This window comes from Amia ocellicauda, chromosome 20, assembly GCF_036373705.1.
Source record: "Amia ocellicauda isolate fAmiCal2 chromosome 20, fAmiCal2.hap1, whole genome shotgun sequence".
Taxonomy (NCBI): domain Eukaryota; kingdom Metazoa; phylum Chordata; class Actinopteri; order Amiiformes; family Amiidae; genus Amia; species Amia ocellicauda.
The window spans coordinates 14,821,242-14,839,939 of record NC_089869.1 but is presented as its reverse complement, the minus strand read 5'-3'; the positions used below and the strand labels follow the sequence as shown (position 1 = coordinate 14,839,939).

At 36.5% G+C, this 18,698-nt stretch overlaps 1 protein-coding gene across 2 annotated transcripts in view; it reads left to right on the top strand.

Annotated features, from left to right (window-relative positions):
- LOC136716182 (rho GTPase-activating protein 22) overlaps window positions 1-18,698 on the top strand; it is a 34,208-nt gene that overhangs the window by 13,617 nt on the left and 1,893 nt on the right. Inside the window, exons 4-9 of one of the 2 annotated variants that reach the window (XM_066693688.1) lie at window positions 11,602-11,730; window positions 14,696-14,903; window positions 15,222-15,354; window positions 17,058-17,131; window positions 17,406-17,527; window positions 17,679-18,564. In XM_066693688.1, coding sequence (XP_066549785.1) covers window positions 11,602-11,730; window positions 14,696-14,903; window positions 15,222-15,354; window positions 17,058-17,131; window positions 17,406-17,527; window positions 17,679-18,564 — 1,552 coding nt within the window. Of the gene's footprint in view, window positions 1-11,601; window positions 11,731-11,766; window positions 14,132-14,695; window positions 14,904-15,221; window positions 15,355-17,057; window positions 17,132-17,405; window positions 17,528-17,678; window positions 18,565-18,698 lie in introns of those variants that run through there. The other variant, XM_066693689.1, reaches the window with a different exon arrangement.

Here is an 18,698-nt window from a genome sequence, read left to right as displayed (position 1 = left end):
GCATGTAGGTTGGTACTAAAAAGAATCCGGAATCAAGGAAAAAGTGAAGTAAAAATGAATAATTAAATGTATGTATCCTTCATTAGAATGAGTAAATACAACTGTGGAAAACAGTGATCTGGATCACAAGACAACATGTCCTGAAGGAGAGTGATATTGTGAGAGTGATGTGAAGTAGAGCTTCCAAATGAATTTCTATATCATGTGAACCCTCTAAGCCCTCTGCCTCTTTATCACACAGAGTGTCCTACAGACAATCAAATTAAATCCATATAAAAAAAATATATTGCGTTCATATTATGCACTTGGGCAGGCATGTAAATATCCATGTTGATTAATCAGTAATGATAGGAAAACTCATACTTGCATTTTTGGAGAGATTATGGACATGCATAAATGAGCAAAACTTAACTTGCCAAGAAACAAACAACCATAATGAGCTGATTTTGCTCAGCCTTAACACAAGCTTGAGAGGGATTATGGCAAATATTATGTTGTCCAGGATTCCCTTTTTCCTTGTTGAATTTAGTGCACAAATTAAGAAGCTAATGATCCTTACTCAAACAAGACGGCTGTTGTATGCATGTATATATTTGTATGAGATTTGATAAAATCAAAGAATTAATGACATTTTGGCTTGCTGCATCTCAGTGGGGTTATTTTTGGTATGTAGAACAGCAAAATTCAAATGTTACAAAAGGGAAATAAAAATAAGTTAATTAAGTAAATTGTGGCTTCAAAATGGACAGTGGACCTTAAGAAAACTTATGATTGTGTTTCTTTTTTCAACAGTACACATCTTCTAATCATGGCATTATTAACATTTTATCTCATATTTATCTATAATATTCATAATATTGGTATTTGGTCACAACCACAAAAACGTTCTCATTCACAAATTCTGAAAAGTTTTGAGTGCTTAAGAAAAAAGCTTAAAAGAAAATACGGTCTTTGAGCAGGTGCTTTTATCTGTCCTCAATTTTGCCCTCTGTACATTTTCTCACTGTGACTAGCATCAACCATAATCCACCTATATGGAAACTCGGCATGTTTTTGTTGTTTTAAAGATAAAAGTTTTTCCATCTTTCATCCCAGAGGCAATTGGATTCAGTCCTAGTCTGCCCCCCTGAAACACTTTTTCATTTTACACTGACTTTTCTTCTGCAAGTGTTAAAGTGCTTTTTCCTGTAACCATTGGCCTCGACAGATGTTGCTTTGAGGTGTACAGTCTGTGTGATAGGGGTGTTTTGTACAATACAGTAAGCATGAGAAGATGATAGTTTGAGTCATTAATCTAACAAAGTACAAAGGACTTTATAGTTTTTATACACATAAAAAAATTGTACAAATGTGTTTTAACAAGTCCATGAGATATGTAAAGTTGTCCCTTATAATAGGAAGTCCCGATAAGCACAGTAGAAGTATATCTAAGTTTACTGTAGATTTGAGGTATAATTTTTCATAAAGTATAGATCCACTTAAAGCTTTATTTAATGAAAGGCAATTGAAAATATCATTTAATATAGTTTGAAACCTGATAGGATGCTCATAGATGCACAGCTTTAATCTTTCTGCGTGTCAGTGCACTGCCCCTCTCTGGCACATTTTGTAAGTTGTATTTTGTTATAAAAGGAAAAGGAAAATGGTCTGTCAGTTACAGTCTTTGAACTTTTTTTGACTGCTTTTAAGTCGTTCAAACTGTTCAGACTAGTAATTAATGAAAAGAGGAACTGAATACTTATATTTTAATTTTCTTGTAACAGGTTCTCATTATATAATCAATTACAAGATGTTTGCATAGTCATACCGCACTCCATAATAATTACTAAATTGACAAGTGCAAAGTATGTTTTTCCATTTCTCTTTTAAAAAGACCTTAAATAAGATAAGCATCTGGAAGAGTGAACTTCACACATTTTTTGGGGGGTGCATCAAAGGAAATTGAAATCTGTGCTTTAATATAATTTAATAGTGTTTTATTTTCATTTTGGATGTCTAGGCCCAATTGGAACCCTGTCCGGGAATGAAATAAAATAAAGATAATGGAAATAGTTGAAAGACATCCTTATGCTTCTGGTTAATTAATTAGGTGATATAAAACATAAGCTCCCACAGTCTGAGCCCTTTTAAAAGAGAAGGCCCTGACTGATATTTTTTGGCATCCACCTTAACAGTTTCATTAATATTTCAAGATTTAAACCCTTGAAGTTTGAGTTCATTTTACTTTGGCTAATGTAGTATTTGTGGGCCAAATTGAAGTCAATAACAGGTCACTGGAGTGAATATAATTTGTGTTGTGTGTACTGTGGAGACTCTCACAATGTCTCTTGCCACATCTGTTGTATACAAATTAGGTTAGCAGCTTTAAGAGAGAAATGATATGCCACAAGAATAAGTGTGTAGTTCCACTGGCCGTCTTACTTCATTTTCACCTGCTTATGTACAAAAAGACTTGCATTGTGTCATCTGAGAATTCATAATTTGTGTGCATTTTTTCTTTTTAGTTTTTAAATGCAAGAAAACTGCTTGTAAGAGCTCAGTTTTCTGACTCCTGTTTACGGAATGTAAAAAATGTACATTACTGCTCAGCTCAAGCTTATAAATAGGCCATAGACTTGACCTTCTCCCTCAGGGAGACATATCAAATGTCATAGTCAAAGCATTGTCTACAGTTTAAATGTGTAGCAAGAAGGAGGAACAATAAAGAATGTGAACAGATTAGTAATTTTTCTGTATGATTATTTGTTATTTGGTACAAATGCACTTCAGATGCAGGATACAGTGTTGTTTTGTTGGTACTTTTGGACTAGTTATTACATGAAAATATAAAATATTCTGTGTAGTCATAAACTCACAAAACAGGTTGCAATAATACATATTTTAAACTTAACACAGTAGCAAAAGACTTGTTCAGGATTGGTATCTTGATTGGATTGGTATATTTCAGAAGAGAAAGGGTCACATAGATTTCCACATTAATAAATGTGTGGGCAAGCATTAGTGTAAAAACACACAAAATGCCTTGTGGTCCTCTGTGTAAATGAGAGTAGTTGGTAGGTAGGCTGCACAATGTGCCACTTCTCAACCACTCTACCCATCATGTAACATTAAATCAGTCTGATATACTGTTTAGGGTTTCCCATTCATAAAAAAAAAAAAATATATAAAAAAAAAAAAAAAAAAGTCCTGAACTGTTAGTACTATGATGTTCACTTAATTGTATTTTTCTTCATGGTTCATTTCTAATTTCTAAGATTATATAACTTACACAATCAGCTATTCAATTAAGTGTAAATGCAGGTGCAAAAAAAGGCTATGAAAACACAAACTTATTAAACGTTTCACTGTATTCTTCAAAGGTCCTTCAATGTTCCACTATATATTTAATTGAGAGGGACATTGGCATTGTTTAATGCATGTGGCAGAGAATATTTTGATTAATATTTCAGTGAAGCCCTGTGTTAAAACTCAGGTAATTCTTTACTGCTGGCACATAATAAAGATTGACACAATGCTGCCTGTTAATGTGCATATTGCTTTTCAAAGCCCAATTTAACATTATAACAAATACAGATACTGTATTTAGCAAAGAAGATGGTCTACGAAAACTAAAATGTGGGTCGCCTTTCACAGAGACAAACTGCCTGAGAACTGGCATGTTGTAGTGGGGTTTGCCGTTTTACCACTGCAGCAGAAAACATCATTTTAACTCATATTTAAGCTAAAACATCAAGATCAAAAGTACAAGTCTGAAACTGTTTTTAGTGGCGGTGTATTACACTGATTGAAAAAACTAACTGTTCTGAATTAATTTAAAACTCCAAAACAAACAGGTTTAAATTAAGGATTAAAATATGAATAATGATAGACACAAATCAAGAATATCTAGAGAAACAATTGGGAATTGTATTTGTCATATGTGCCATTTTAACCTATTAGCACTACTTTTTTATGCCAAATCCTTTCTTTTTTTCTTTTTTCTCACAAAACATTTTGCTTTGTCTAGAGTGCAGCTGTTACTTGCAGCGTAAGCAATGGTGTTGGTAACTCCTGGCTGCTCTCTACATTCTCACTTTAACCAAGCTGAAGCCAAGAGAAAAATAACAAAGACAGCTCTGTGGGGGAGATTGTGCTAAGAAAGCAACATTTCCTAAAGCACAGTCAGCTCTTAAGTCCTTAATTCTATAAATATGTGGCATTATCTTGTTAATGCCCATGATGCACTCTAGTTCAATGCTAAATGAGTATTATGGCTGTCTTACTTCACAATTAATTGCTCTATAAATATTAACTTGACTTATTTCATGTGATTACATAAGTACAAAGGAATCTTTAGAGAATTTGAAAATGCTTTCAATGTGTCCTCTCATATCTTTTATGTATAGGCCTGTAAAAAGATAAGTCATCTTGCAACTTTGCGGGACAGAAGAATCTGAATTTAAGTGAAAGGTGTGTTTAAACAGAATGCTTATATAGTGTAAACTTGAATATGTACATGAAATTCATAAATAGTAGTATGCAAATAAATCTTAAGTTGTTTAAATTTTAGAACAATGTAGTGTTTAATAGAGCAACTCCTTATGCATGAAGCATTGGATAGTCTGCTGCAACAGTAAGAGCTGGAAGGAACCTGAAAAGAATGACGTCAGACTGCCCAGCATGCCCCACAGTGCTGGTACACAGAATGAAAACATATTGGGAAGGAAATGCAGTACAGTTCAGCTGATAAGTATCAACGGACTGTTCCTTTATATAAAATAGCCTTCAATGAATCACGGCTACCAGATCATGTTCTTAACTTAAAAAAAATCTCAATACAATTGGAATATGATCTGCCCCAAGGGTTCAACTTTGCTCTTAAAAGCAGTAATTTATGTTAATTTGTGTTAATTAAAAAGCTGAAGTAAAGTGTAATATATGTTGATCATTGAAAGCTGTTATTTTGATTCTCATTCCTTATACATCAAAGTGGGTTAGGACAGATTGTGTCCTTTGATTTATAGTAAATTGAATAGATTAAATATGCCATCTGCCATCATTCAAGTGAGTGAATTGAAGTGTTACCTCTTGGCAGACCTGTGAAAAACACCCCTGAAATCCTCACTTGTCAACACGGACACTCAAAGAGTGTGCTTTAGGCCTTTTCCACAATGACTGCCAACAAACCACCGCTGTGTGGATCCAAGCATGGACAAGGGTGGGCCCTAGCTAAATTTCATCCAGCAAAGGTAATAGGACACCACAGTTGTGTAGAAACAAAATAACAAAATTCCCACTAGTCTGAAATCTGATAGTTTAATTGTACCAAAAGTCACTTCACCAACATGTTCCTGTTTTCTATACCTTAAATGATTTTTAGTTGTTTTGTGCCATTACAGCAATACTGGGAAATGATTATATGAAATATTACATTGTTGGCAACTAAAATATTTGTTATATAGTTATGCATGGCATGAAATAAAGTCCTGGCACTGCTGTTTGCCATTGAATGATCTGGAACTACCAGTATGCCTACAATGTGTTTAGAACAGTGTTCAATGTTAGGAGGCATGGGCCTCATTGTGGTTCCATCCAGTATTTTATGGTCACTCTCTTAACTTACTATTCCAGACTGCTACTCATTGTCCTGTGTTTACCTTGTCTTTATTTAAAAAGACAACGACAACAGACATGAAAGTGATTTATACCGCTTCACATTCTTAAAGCCATTTGACTTACTGTCAGTGCTCAGCTGCACAGCACAGTCTCCCCTGATTGGCTCGGACATACAATGATTTGTTTTATAGAAAAAGCAGTTAAATGCATTGATCAAACACCGTAGTGTAGTTCTGTGGGACCTACACTTTTACCTTCATGCATTTATTGTTAGTTATCTAGAGCAGACTTTTCTGGGCATCTAAGTACACTAACATATGAAATTCAAATTTTAGTTTGAAATAAAATATGTCTTTTAACCTGTGTCAAACTGTGAATCATTTGGATAGAAATAGTATGCGTTTTTTTTTTTTTTTTTTTTACTAACACATAAAATAATGTATGTAGTAAAAAGGCATATTACAATGTTCAACTCAAATTGTATTAATTTAATTTATTGTAATGGACTGCATGCTTTTCTAATTAGATTGTTTGTTTTGTTTTAGAGCATTTTGTTGTCTTGGCGCTCAGAGATAAAGTGGATTATGGATATTAGATTTATTTTCAACCATTGACCTTTTCTAACAGAAACATTCTCTCAGTTCTGCCAAAAAGACAAGTCATACATTTTTACAAAAGCTCAGGAAGAATCACAATACTCCTTTACAAGCGCTTTTAATGATTGTATAATTTTAAAACCAGCTCACAAGATAAAAATAAGAAAAGTTTCTTCATGAGCTATTGCCAGCAGTAAAAAGATGCAATTACGTACTCCCAGGGGCACACAGATATGAAATAGTCCAACATCTTGAAGGCAAATTGAACCACTAATGACTTAGTTCCTTCAGTTAATGGACGTAAATCTAGTCTGTTTTAATTGCACAGTGCTTTAACGCTTAGAAGGCCAGAGTGGGAATCACTTCATCTAGGTTTATGAAGGTCCCCTTCCCTAACAAATGAAGTTCAAACAACTGAATTAAGGCAATTAAATACTGCTGCTGAGAATAAATACACAACTACAATGATGAAACAGGGTGTGTGCGCAGGACTCCCCACTGGAGAACATTCTGCACTTCCTACAGTATCCTTGCAATGTTCCCCATCTTCATTACGTACACGAGAAATAACTAAACCACTGCACCTATGTGGTGTAACATAAGTAAAGAAACTACATTTTTAAAGCTTCAGCGGTGTCTGAGTGTTTTTAGTCATTATTACAGCACTTCTTCATCAAAGGAAATGATAATGGCTAAATGCCCAGCTGTCTGGAAAAACTAACAGCAAAGTTGTGCCACCAAGTGGAATGGGAACAAACTACAACAGATATAACCATTTCCTCTGTTCCATGTACGTTGTATCATTAGAATTCTTGCTTCATGTTGATTATATTTTTTAAATCAAATTTGATGATTCTGATTATACTTGGGAAACTAGCCCCCTCAAATATAATTAAATTGACATTTAGGTTTTTCTATATTTTTGGATCACTTGCTTAACGTTTTAATTTTAATTTAATTTGGATCAGTAAGACATGACAAATGCATCTCACTGGGGGAAAAACACTACTTACACACACACACAAAATGGTGCAATTAGGCAATACACACTGTTTGTTTTAAGTGTCACTAAAAGCAGCAGATAAATTCACTGAATGCTTTTCACTACATCAAAATAAAATACATTTCACGGAAAACAGATAGGATGTTCCTTTTCATCCTTCTGCTTTCAGGGCTTTTTTGTTCTGTTTAAAGTAAGTCCTATTGTAATGTCACGGCATTTCAGCAGAAAAATCGCTTCTTCTATGGTTTCCTGCCATCCAATAAGAGAATGTACATTTCCCGACCTCTCTGTAAAGCTTTAAGTAAATCGCCATACATATTTAAGTAGCACTACATTATGTTCTTTCCTGGACAATCTCATCCTGCTACACACATCAATGGTACACAGGGGAGTTGAAAAGCAATCAGTTCTAGCCACTCCACTCAAAGCAAATTGTTCAGATGCAATGCCAGGAGTTCTGTGGTGTTTAACACACCACCTGACATCTTTCATTCCTGTAACCACCAGCAGCCTACACAGCATGTACAGTGACATCCATCTCCTGAAATTCCCACCTTATATCATTTCTGAAAAGAAACATCACTTATTTTTCACATCATTAAGGATTTCACCAGGAGGTGTCTCTCCATTTCCAATTGTCCTGCTTTACTTCTCTCCCAGTAGAAGAAAATACCGTCAGTTTTTAATTGTATTATTTGAGAACATGGAAAAAGTTGTCTCCTTTGGTCTGTTTGTAAATTGGTTGACTGGATAAGCAGTTACTAATATTATGTGCCTGGCTGGTTATTTTTTGATTTTCATAATATGGTTTAAGGCCTCATCCCTAGCCAAGCTCTCCCCAGCCCTTGTTGAAAATCCCCATTTCAATTTTTATAAACTTCAGAATACAAATGTTGTCACTTTTCATAAAATTTGATTGGTGAATATATTCCATGCTTATTGGGTATTGAGGTCTTTGATGCTGTTAGAAACTATTTACCTCTCAGCCATTTTGTTTGTTGCCAAGAATACTGTAAAACATTATAAAATTGAAAAAATGTATGATTGATTTGCTAGCACTTTGATCTCACATTTTCCTAGTTGCTGTGGTAACCGAGAAATGCAGAAGTTCTGACGATTAAAACCTTCCTACTTAAAATACATAGTCATGGCAATTCCTGTCTATTCCCTTGTGCTTCCTTAAAAAACTGTATCAGAGCTAACAAGCAAATTCTTATCTGCAGTGTCTCACGATGCAGCCTGAGCTGTAACATAGACTTGATCTTCATGGGATTTTGCAGTCTCTGTCTTTGGAACTATTAATATAGCGCAGAAATCAGGAAACCACAGACATTGGTCCTGCAGATTCACAGTCCAAAAATGCCATTTTTTCTCAAGCATAATAAAAAGAAAAAGGGTAAAAAGGGTAAGTGCACATATTCCGTTCTTATCTCTGAATCTGTCAATTTTCTTTTTAAAGAAAACTCTACAGTAATGTTGTGGGAGTTAGTGTGTTGTGTAAGCTGTACACAAGGCAGAAGAAAATATTGGGTGAAATATTACAAGACAGACCTAGGACTTCACATTTTAACATTTTCTCTTTGTGTTTGCTCCGTGTTTTGGTAAAAACCCTCTTTTAAAAGGTATTAATTTAATTCATATGGTAATTTCCAAATAAATGTACAATGTTCAGTTCTCATTTTAGAGTAGAAATTGTACTTAGAGCCAAAGGGGTTACAATTACCCATACTTCAAAATGTGCAAACCAAAAGTAGCATCAATTTTTCATATTGAAGCATGAGTGGATAATTACTGTTAAGTCCTGTGTAGCAGATATGAAAAACATCTAGTGATTAGGAGTTGACAGTTACACTTGTTTTAATTGGCAAATTCAGATCATGGTCTTGAAAAAAATAGCTTTGATTTCTGCAGCATTTAAAAAAAAAGTGATGGTTTTCCCCAATTTACTTTTTTTAATAATAAGGTGTATTCATTATTGTGCAATTTACATTTTAGTATATTTATGTCTGTGTTTTGCTATTCGATAACATTTTACTACAGGGTTTTAGAAGTGTGTGTGAGGCTTGAGCAACCTACCATTTTGACACTTGTGCTGCAATTTTGCACACTAACTTTTTTCCACCTGCCAACATGAAGTGAATTATTGATGACTGAGGAGCTGGCTCATACAATAATATATCATACATAATTGTTGCACTAGCTGTCACTGTATGTATTGCCACTAGCTAAACCCATGGGTATATCTAAATGATTTTATCAATATAATTATGTTGGATACATGAATGTTTACCTCAAGACTAATGGTCCTCAAAACATAGTTCATTTGGAAACAACTGGTTTACAGGAGAGTTAGAGGAGAATTATAATAAATCAAATTAGTCTCTAAAATGTTTTGATATTCTTATGCCAGTACTTATCCATTATATCAGATTGATTTGTATCCTCACTGACATTGATTAAAGTGTGCACTGTATATCATGTTTGTGTCAGAGAGGATGCCAGAAGCCCCAACAAATTAAAAGCGGTCTTAACAGAAGTAGCTTGAATACATTGTTTGATAATGCTTACACAATGCCTACTCCCTGTTTTCTGAGTTTGAAGGTCACCCTATACTATAACATTATTGTTTAACATATTCCCCTCACGTAACTTAATGTTGATTTAACAAGAGTATTTAGGTTAGTGTGAGTGCAAATGACTTGACACATAACCAAATGTTTCCATTTTACAATCACATGTAAAGTGCGAATCAAGTAGTTTCCACATATAATCAAAATATTCATGAGGCAAGGGATGTGGCATTACAATTTTAAACCATTTAGGAAGTAACTCTTTGCATTTGAGTGATGAATATCAACAATTTCGGTCCAGGCGGGAGAGTACAGTGGAAATTTTAAGTAAATCATCTAGCAACATTGATTTCCTGCTCTAGGATGATACTCAATTTAAAGGTCAAAAAGTTTTTCAAAACTTCCCTTCGGGGGTTTTACTATACAGCAGTTTACCTCCGCTCTGAATGTTAAACTCACAAGGCATATACCCCGGTAGACGGCTTGCAAGAGTTCTTACTACAATGAATCATTACAATGTATTGAAAGTGTATGTAAATATTGCACTTTTTATTTTAAATGTTCTCTAATGAGCATTATTTCATAAGATCAAATTTATGAACAATTATATATTAGCAATCCAGGAGAAATTCAAAGACAATTTTAGTCTAACAGGTTACAACTAGATTTCCTGAATCAGTGTGACATGATTGATACTTTACACAATAATATATGATACACAGAGAAAAAGAAAGCAATACATTGTACATTGTCTGCTTTCATGATTGTGTTAATTAGCTTAGGATGGAGAAAATCTGGCTTTATGTAATGAGCCTTCAGATAACTGCTTTGGTCCCTGTATATTTAATTCAATAAACATAGAAATAAATAGGATTCATGCCTCATCTATAACACTTTTCAGCTGCGGTAAGAACCAACATCTGAAAGGAGGAAGCATTTGTTAAGAACCACATCCATTGGGAATGCATTTACTTTTATAGAGGACCCCTTACAATGATGATGTTGGTATCTTCCTCACTGCCCTCTCTGAAATATACAACTGAGATTTACTTTCAAAGGTTTACCTGAACCCTATTATTTTTTAAAAACTACAAAAATATCTTGTGCAAATGAATTAGTCATTACGAAAGCTGTAAAATTAATAATGGGGAAACCTGTAAATGCCAGACAGAATGTGGAGGATTCTGTAAAAAAAAAAATCCCAATAAAAATGTGTTTTGTTCAGACATGAATTCAATACTTCCCTAAATAGACTGCTGATTAAGCACAGTTAAATATATTTTAAGCATTTGTTGACGCATTAAGAGGAAGCATCATACGTACTGTACCTTTTGATTGTGATTTTACATCTACTTATTCCCAGACAAATTAGCATTCAGCTAAAAGCATTTAGTTACATATTGATGGTTCCCTTTTATCAAATATAATAAACATGCAGTGTGTAAGGACTTCAGGTTTCACCATGTACCTGCAGCTCCACAGAGCTGGCTTGCAAATGTGGATGTAGAAATAGTGCAAAAAAAAAAAAAAAGCAGGACATTTATCTTGTTACAATTGGTACCCAAACAGACTGACCCCCACTGCTTTGCCTTCACTACTGTGGTATTTATGCCAAATGCTCAGTGCAATGCATTTCCTTGTAACCCAATACAAAGGCCATTCCAGCAGAGACAGTTTTTCTGACCGATACATTTGTTTTGGGTCAGTTTCTGAATAATGTACGTACAAATAAAAGGAGAAATTGCATGTGAAATTGACATTTATATGAACGTTTAATTGTTCTCCAGCTAACTTACTTACTGGTAAAGCTGAGGTCTCTCATGTCTTGGTCTTCTAGGTGGGACAGGCGAGCGTGACAGGGCGGCCATCAATCATGAAGCCTTCTTGCTCATGGCGAACTCGCAGAATGACATGGAAGACTGGGTGAAAGCCATCCGACGAGTCATCTGGGCTCCTTTTGGAGGAGGTAGTAGAAATAGCAGCAACTGAAATCCATCTTTGACAAAAAGGAAAAACTAAACATATGCTCAGGATAAATCAACATAGCTATGGCCTAGTCCTGAAATCACTCCTTGAGGCTCAGATGTATATTCTTCCAATATATCACACGACATGGCAGGCATTTTTTTTTTTTTACACTGTTCAATTGAACCACAGTTTAGTTAAGTAGTTGGTTAAGTGTATAGTGTATAAGATTTGTAAATCCAAAAGCTGCACACATTTATAGGATTCAGTCATGATTGTTGTCTCAAAATCACTAAAATATAGATTTGGAATAATTATTTTAATTGTAGTTGAATACATTCTTGTTCTAGTTTTCTTTTTTCTTAAACAGAAACCTTTTTGCATAGAAGAATACAGAATGTATACAAAAATATCACTAAGCTAAGTCCAAGCACTGGGTGGTGTTTGCATTTCTAGGCATTATGTTACAGATAACTTGTTATTTATAGCAAGATCATAAACTGCCATCCCTGCCAGTACTGTCCTTTAACTATATACAGAGCTTAGACAGACAAAATACTCATATCTGCCCTGTACTTTTTTTGAACAACCTTTTTCAGAATCACTTCAAATATTGCAGGCATGCCACCAGACAGTAATATCCTATGGGCCTAGCATGTTGTATAATTTAATGTAAAAATGGAAACAGATGGCACTTTTTAACCCATAGAAGTATGCAGCATATTACTACGTTATTTTAAGTCTTGGGATAATTAGTAACATTACAAATGGCAGGTGCCCTTGTTTTGATAGTATTCATCAGTGTAGTCCAGTGCCTGCAGATTGCCTGCCTATTAGATACATTTTGTATTTTAATATTTTTCACACGGAAAATATGACTCAATGAAAGAAGAGATATAAATGTAGCTATTAGATATTTCCATGTTCAGAGTTAGTAATCTTATTTGTTCCTTATATTTCATAATGCGTTTGACTGTTCTCAGGCAGTTTTCCCTAATTAAACCTATTGAGTCACTTTCAAAGAGAGCGTCACAAACGCCCGTACTCAATGTGGCAATGTAATGTCACATGATGAGATTGTGCTTTTTGTCTTGTATAATGCATTGTCATGGTCTGCATGGGTTGGATTTCTGTGCTGTCTGCACTAAAATCACATAAGAAAAAGCTCAGAGGAGAGGTAATGTGTTATCCAATACTGTGGTGGATAAATCCCTAGTTAAAGCCACGATGAAGCTGTTCAAATAGCATTTTCTTACAGCTTGTTTAGTTGACCTTGGCTTTTTATAGAGACATTTGAGCTCTTTCATTTGAAAGGGCTTTACAGGAATCACATTTTCCAACTAAGCACTCTAAATATTGTGCAAAATTGTGAGAATTATACATACTTTACTCTTTGGTATATTAATTACTGGGAAGGTACAGTAGTGCATTTAGCTTATTTGAACTAGTCACATTTGAATTCCTGCGAGTTGTCCAATGTCTTGATTAGCCAACAAGATGCATTTACACACTCAGTTGAGTAGACATAGATTACATCATGGCATGCATCTTGTTGAGAAAAAACAATGAAGGACTGCATATTCATAACAGAATACACACAATAGCTTTGTCAAAGTGCTGTGCTAATAAGACGTTGAAAATAATGAGTGCTGCAGCACTGTGAAGCAGTATCCTGAAATTATTTTTATACGGTGATGAGAGAGAGGCCCAGCTGCAGCGTAGAGGAAAGGAAAAAGGCAAAGTTCATTGTATGTGGGTGGACACTAAAGCTTTACTGATGACACGAGCAACAAACAGGAACACAACGATCTCAGTGCAAAGTCAGGGTGTGGCCAGTTTATTACGAATGGCACTGGAATATAAATCAAGTGATCGGAGTACTTGGTTCCAGCAGACTCAGATTAACCTGGCATTCAGGGGGCAGTGAATGCTTCCCAGTCCCCCTCGTTATCAGGAATAGAAGTGACCCTCGATTAGTGCCAAGACGTATTGCATGCAGACAGGCCCCTGTCAGAACTTGTGAACTGTAGCGGACTTATTTCCATTGGCTGCAGCGCCGGGTGGAGGAATCACAGGCAAGATAATACCTGCCTGCTCCATTGCCTGCAGGATGGGCTCTTTTGAGTTTGCAAATACTTTGTTCTGCAAGATGTGATTAACGTTCGGCCATGAGGTTAGAAACAGATGTGTCCCTGGGCATTAATGAGGCTCTTTCCTGCCGTACACTGAGCTAGACTGGATTAATGCAGGACTGCAGACCCTGGGAGCCGGGCGATCTGGAATGTATCTCATTCCTGAAGTAAGGGCTTTGCTTCTGTGTAGCTCTTGTACTGTGGCTTACCATGACTTTTGTGCAATTGCTGGTGACTGTGGTGTACAGCAGTGCTGTGAGAAAACTCCAGGTAGGTGACAGCATTTTCAACAAGCAGGCTTTTATGAGAATGCCATTTACTGCTGTCTGTCAGGGTGGATGTGTACAAGTTTGAGTATTTAATTAATGGCATCAGCTTTTATTTTCCTCCTTAGATACACTTCAAATATGGTTTTTAAAGCTTTATAATACTGAGAGACATTAATATTTTGTACTGATTTAATATTGTTTGAGGGACATGAAATATGTATGAAGTATTCATTCTTGTCAAGATGTCAGGAATATTTATATTATAACTAATGCTGCTGCTGCTTCTGCTACTACTACATATAGATTGTTATTATGTTATTATATATACATGAAGATTGTTATTATGATTATTAATACAAAAAAATAATTGCACCAAAAGAAACAACAATGGTAATGTTACCTTTGAAGTCTTGTAAGGGAAGAATAATTGTGAGTATCTGTCAAAAATAGTGAAGATTTTAGTGTTTGGCTTTAGTGTCCCCCATGCCTAACAAATCTGCCTTTGAAAAATGTGATTCCAAAACTAAATGAAGGATGATCCCTGTCTTTGCCTCCGTTAACGTAGGAATATTTGGCCAGCGTTTAGAGGACACCGTGCAATACGAGAAAAAGTTTGGCCAGCGCCTGGCTCCCTTACTGGTGGAGCAGTGTGTGGATTTCATAAGAGAGCAAGGCTTAGATGAAGAGGGGCTCTTTCGCATGCCAGGCCAAGCCAACTTAGTCAAGGAACTCCAGGACGCCTTTGATTGCGGAGACAAACCTCTTTTTGATAGGTATGAAAAATGTATATCAGCCCTCTTTATCCATTTTGATGACTAGATGCAGAGTCTGAACTCTTGTCACATCTATTGAGCAAGACTTGAATAATGTTGCAGTTTTTAATTTACTCCTGAAATCAAGATATAATCTTAATTGTTTGATAATTACAGCACTGCAAGAGATTTTGTAGCCATAACAGATAAACATATGCATTGACTTGTGTATCTCCTTGACAACTATGTCTACTTCTTCAAGTCTTAGCAAGTGTTTTCTAATTCTGTTGGACTCTGGCTTGGCTGAGAATAATGTAACCTTCTTGTGACCTCTTCCAGTAACACTGATGTCCACACAGTGGCATCTCTCCTGAAGTTATATCTCCGCGAACTGCCTGAGCCTGTCATCCCCTTTGCCAAGTATGAAGACTTTCTCTCCTGCGCTCAACTGTTAGCCAAGGATGAGGAGGAGGTCAGTGTCACCACTAACACAACCCTGGGATGTATCAGTTACTCTTTGTTCTACCAAGAGCTCTTTATCCTAAAAAGACTCTCGGACAGGAAAATAAAGCTCAAAGCCTATAAACCATACATCACGCATATTGTCTATCTATGGTAATAAAAGTCTGAATATAGTGTGAATGAAATCTTTCAGAATAGAAACTTAGTATGTCTACATATGCAAATTGTTGAACAGTAGGTGTCTCTCTTCCCTCAGGACCAGACAATCAGAGCACAGTCGCAGTGTAGTAACAGTCTTGTTGTGTTCAGGGTCTAAAGTGACAATCTGAGCCTTCGAAGGTTTGGAACACATTACCGAAGGAAGGTTCGATTCTTCCTTGTTGCTAATTTGCATAATGTATGGTTTACGCCACATTAAGTACTAGTGTAGATTTGAATTAAATCCATATAGGTAATCCATATAAACAAAATAAAACATCCCATTGTAGTTTAGTTTAAAATAACATCTCAAACTGAAATAATGTAGATACGGGTACTTGCGTGAAACATTTAGCTTAACCTTCATCAATTAAAGCACCTTACTCACAATAAACTATGCGCGAAAAAGCGAATCTATGTAAAACCCTTGATGAAGATGAATACTAAAGACATCAGAACACAGTAACCTTGTTTGCTTAATGAAAATTAAAATACTACAGTTCAGAGATTGTGTCAAGACTATATGGTTCTGTAGGCCCATATAATAATACTAATTTAAACTTACCTTGGTCAAATGCTCAGATTGCTTGTTCCTCTAGGACACCAGTTCTCTCTTGCAAAGCTTATTAATCTTTTTCGTGTCTTCATTAGCAAAACATCCCAAACAGATGGTTTTCGAGATATTTTTCTTGGTTTACGTTTCCATTTATATTGCACTACACTGCTGTAAAAACGGCGGATAAAGAAACCGTAACAAGCAGATTAACAGTGGTGCAGGTGGTGATCGGACTCTTTCGGGAAAAAAATTTTTTAAATTAACTTATCTGCGTAAACCTGTATTTTCAAAATACATAGTTTAAATTCAGTCTGGCCCAACGCCTGCTGAGACGACAGTGGCAACTGAGGGGCTTTTTATGAAGGCTTATTATAAACAATAACTTTTATAATATTGTAACGACCCCAGGGTTCAGGGTAATTACGGAAAAAATGCAAAGAAAATAACAAGGACGTTTTTCCCAAACAAACCGTGCTTTATTGGACAATTATTTATCTACTTTCCCTCAGCTCTCTTGTCACCAACATGCTCACATCTACTCCAGGTACAACTGCCGCTTCAGCTCGTCACCTCCCCTTAATATACCTCCAGGTCATGTGACCCCTACCCCCCAATCACCGCTCCCCGGCTGTACCACCGCGGAGACGGGGGGGAACCACATAACCCCAAACCACTATCCCTCCCTAACCCAGTACAAACAATTATCCACACATATACACACACAAGCCAGGATCACTACAATATGTAATATAAGTATGGGCATTATACCATGTTTTTTTTTTTTTTTTTAAAACATCTGTATTGTCAATTTCTATTAACAAGAGAGAAAAAAAAACTATGTGATTGTCAGTTACCATATTTGAGTTACCATATTAGGATCAGTTCCATTTCAAGTTGAAATTCTTACTTTAATTGGTGGATTGGTAGAAGTGGTAAACTGTATATTGTTGTTCTTGAAGGGCAAACAGGAGCTGGTTAAACAGGTGAAGACCCTTCCTCAGGCTAATTACAACCTTCTTAAGTATATATGCAAGTAAGTCTTCCAACCTTTCCAGTTTCTATAATTGTGCCTATTCAATAATGCCAAGCAATGATGGTTTACAGACAAATGTGTACATACCTTAAAACACATATCTCATTTGTTATGAATCAAGCTAAATTTGTTTCCTTGACTGTGCCTTTTACAATTAAAGTCATTTTAAACATGATAGTGTAATCCTTCAAGAAATGTAATAATTTAATAGATAAATGTAATTTAGTCTCCAAACTGCTTCTTATTGCTGTTGTATCCTGTGTTACACTTTCAGATTCCTTGATGAAGTTCAGTCACATTCAAACGAAAATAAAATGAGTGTTCAGAACCTTGCCACAGTTTTTGGACCAAATATACTTCGACCTAAAATGGAAGACCCATTGACTATCATGGAAGGTAAGTCTCTTGTCTGTGTGGGTCATTTCCAAGATATACAAATGTAAGCCATTTTCAGTTTTTCATATTTATAGGAAACAAACTGTCATCTGAAATGTAACTTCAAGTAGTGTATTTTGATCCTGATGTTTTGAATCCTCTCTTTCTAAAGGGACCTCTCTTGTACAACACCTCATGACCGTGCTCATCAGCGAACATGAACGGCTGTACATCTGCACCGACACCGAGGCCTCTGTGGGGCAGCAGGAGGTGAGAGCTCAGGCCCAGCGCAGCATGGTGGAGTGGATCTCTGAGGAAGACCTGCAGGGCTGCCCAGCCAAGAGCAAGGCCTCCAACATTAGTGAGGACCTCTGTAGCAGTGCCACCTCACTGGACGTTAACGTCAGCACTCCTGTAACTGTGCCCAAACTCACATCTCAGGCAAAGGGAGAGGCGGCCCTCAGCCCCAGTAAACAGATTAAACCTCTTCCGACTTGGAAATATTCCTTCAAAGGTTCTGGGGTGAGAGCTAGCCCGGCCAAGCTGGGTGGGTCCTCTGTGGATATCCCCAACTTGTCATCTAGTGGGAACTGGTTAATAAACGGGTTGTCATCCCTGCGTGGCCACAGACGGACTTCCTCAGGAGAACGAGTGAAAGACTCAGGGTCCTCCCAAAGACTGTCAACGTACGACAACGTGACGGTGTCCAGTCTGAGCGTGCCAAGTGTAGCCAGTACACCGTGGTCCACATCCTCCTGTGACATCTCTGTCCCAGAGTCTGGGAGCAGTTGCAATGCCAGTGATTCTTCAGGGCTCGACTGTGGGAAAGTGGAGTGGTGTGAACCAGTGTCTCAGGTGCAGAGCGAGAAAAAGCCCTCAGAGCTGGAGGACAGCAATGAGAGGCTGGAACTGTGTCTGGACAGTTGCAGCGAGGACAGTAACCAAGTGGCATCATCAAATGAGGCTGCCAGTGGCTCAAAAGCCCTCACCAGCTTGGTCACAGAGCTTAAGGATGAATTGAGGAAGCAGAAGATGGAGTATGAAACCAGGATACGAAGGTGAAAAATTGAATAACCTCCATTGATAAATTTTAATGCAATGTGTGTTATCGCTGTGGTTGCTGTAGTAAGTTTCAGATTCAAACTGTCCTCATGGTATGGCTGAACTTAATTTTCCTTGTCTGCTTTCATAC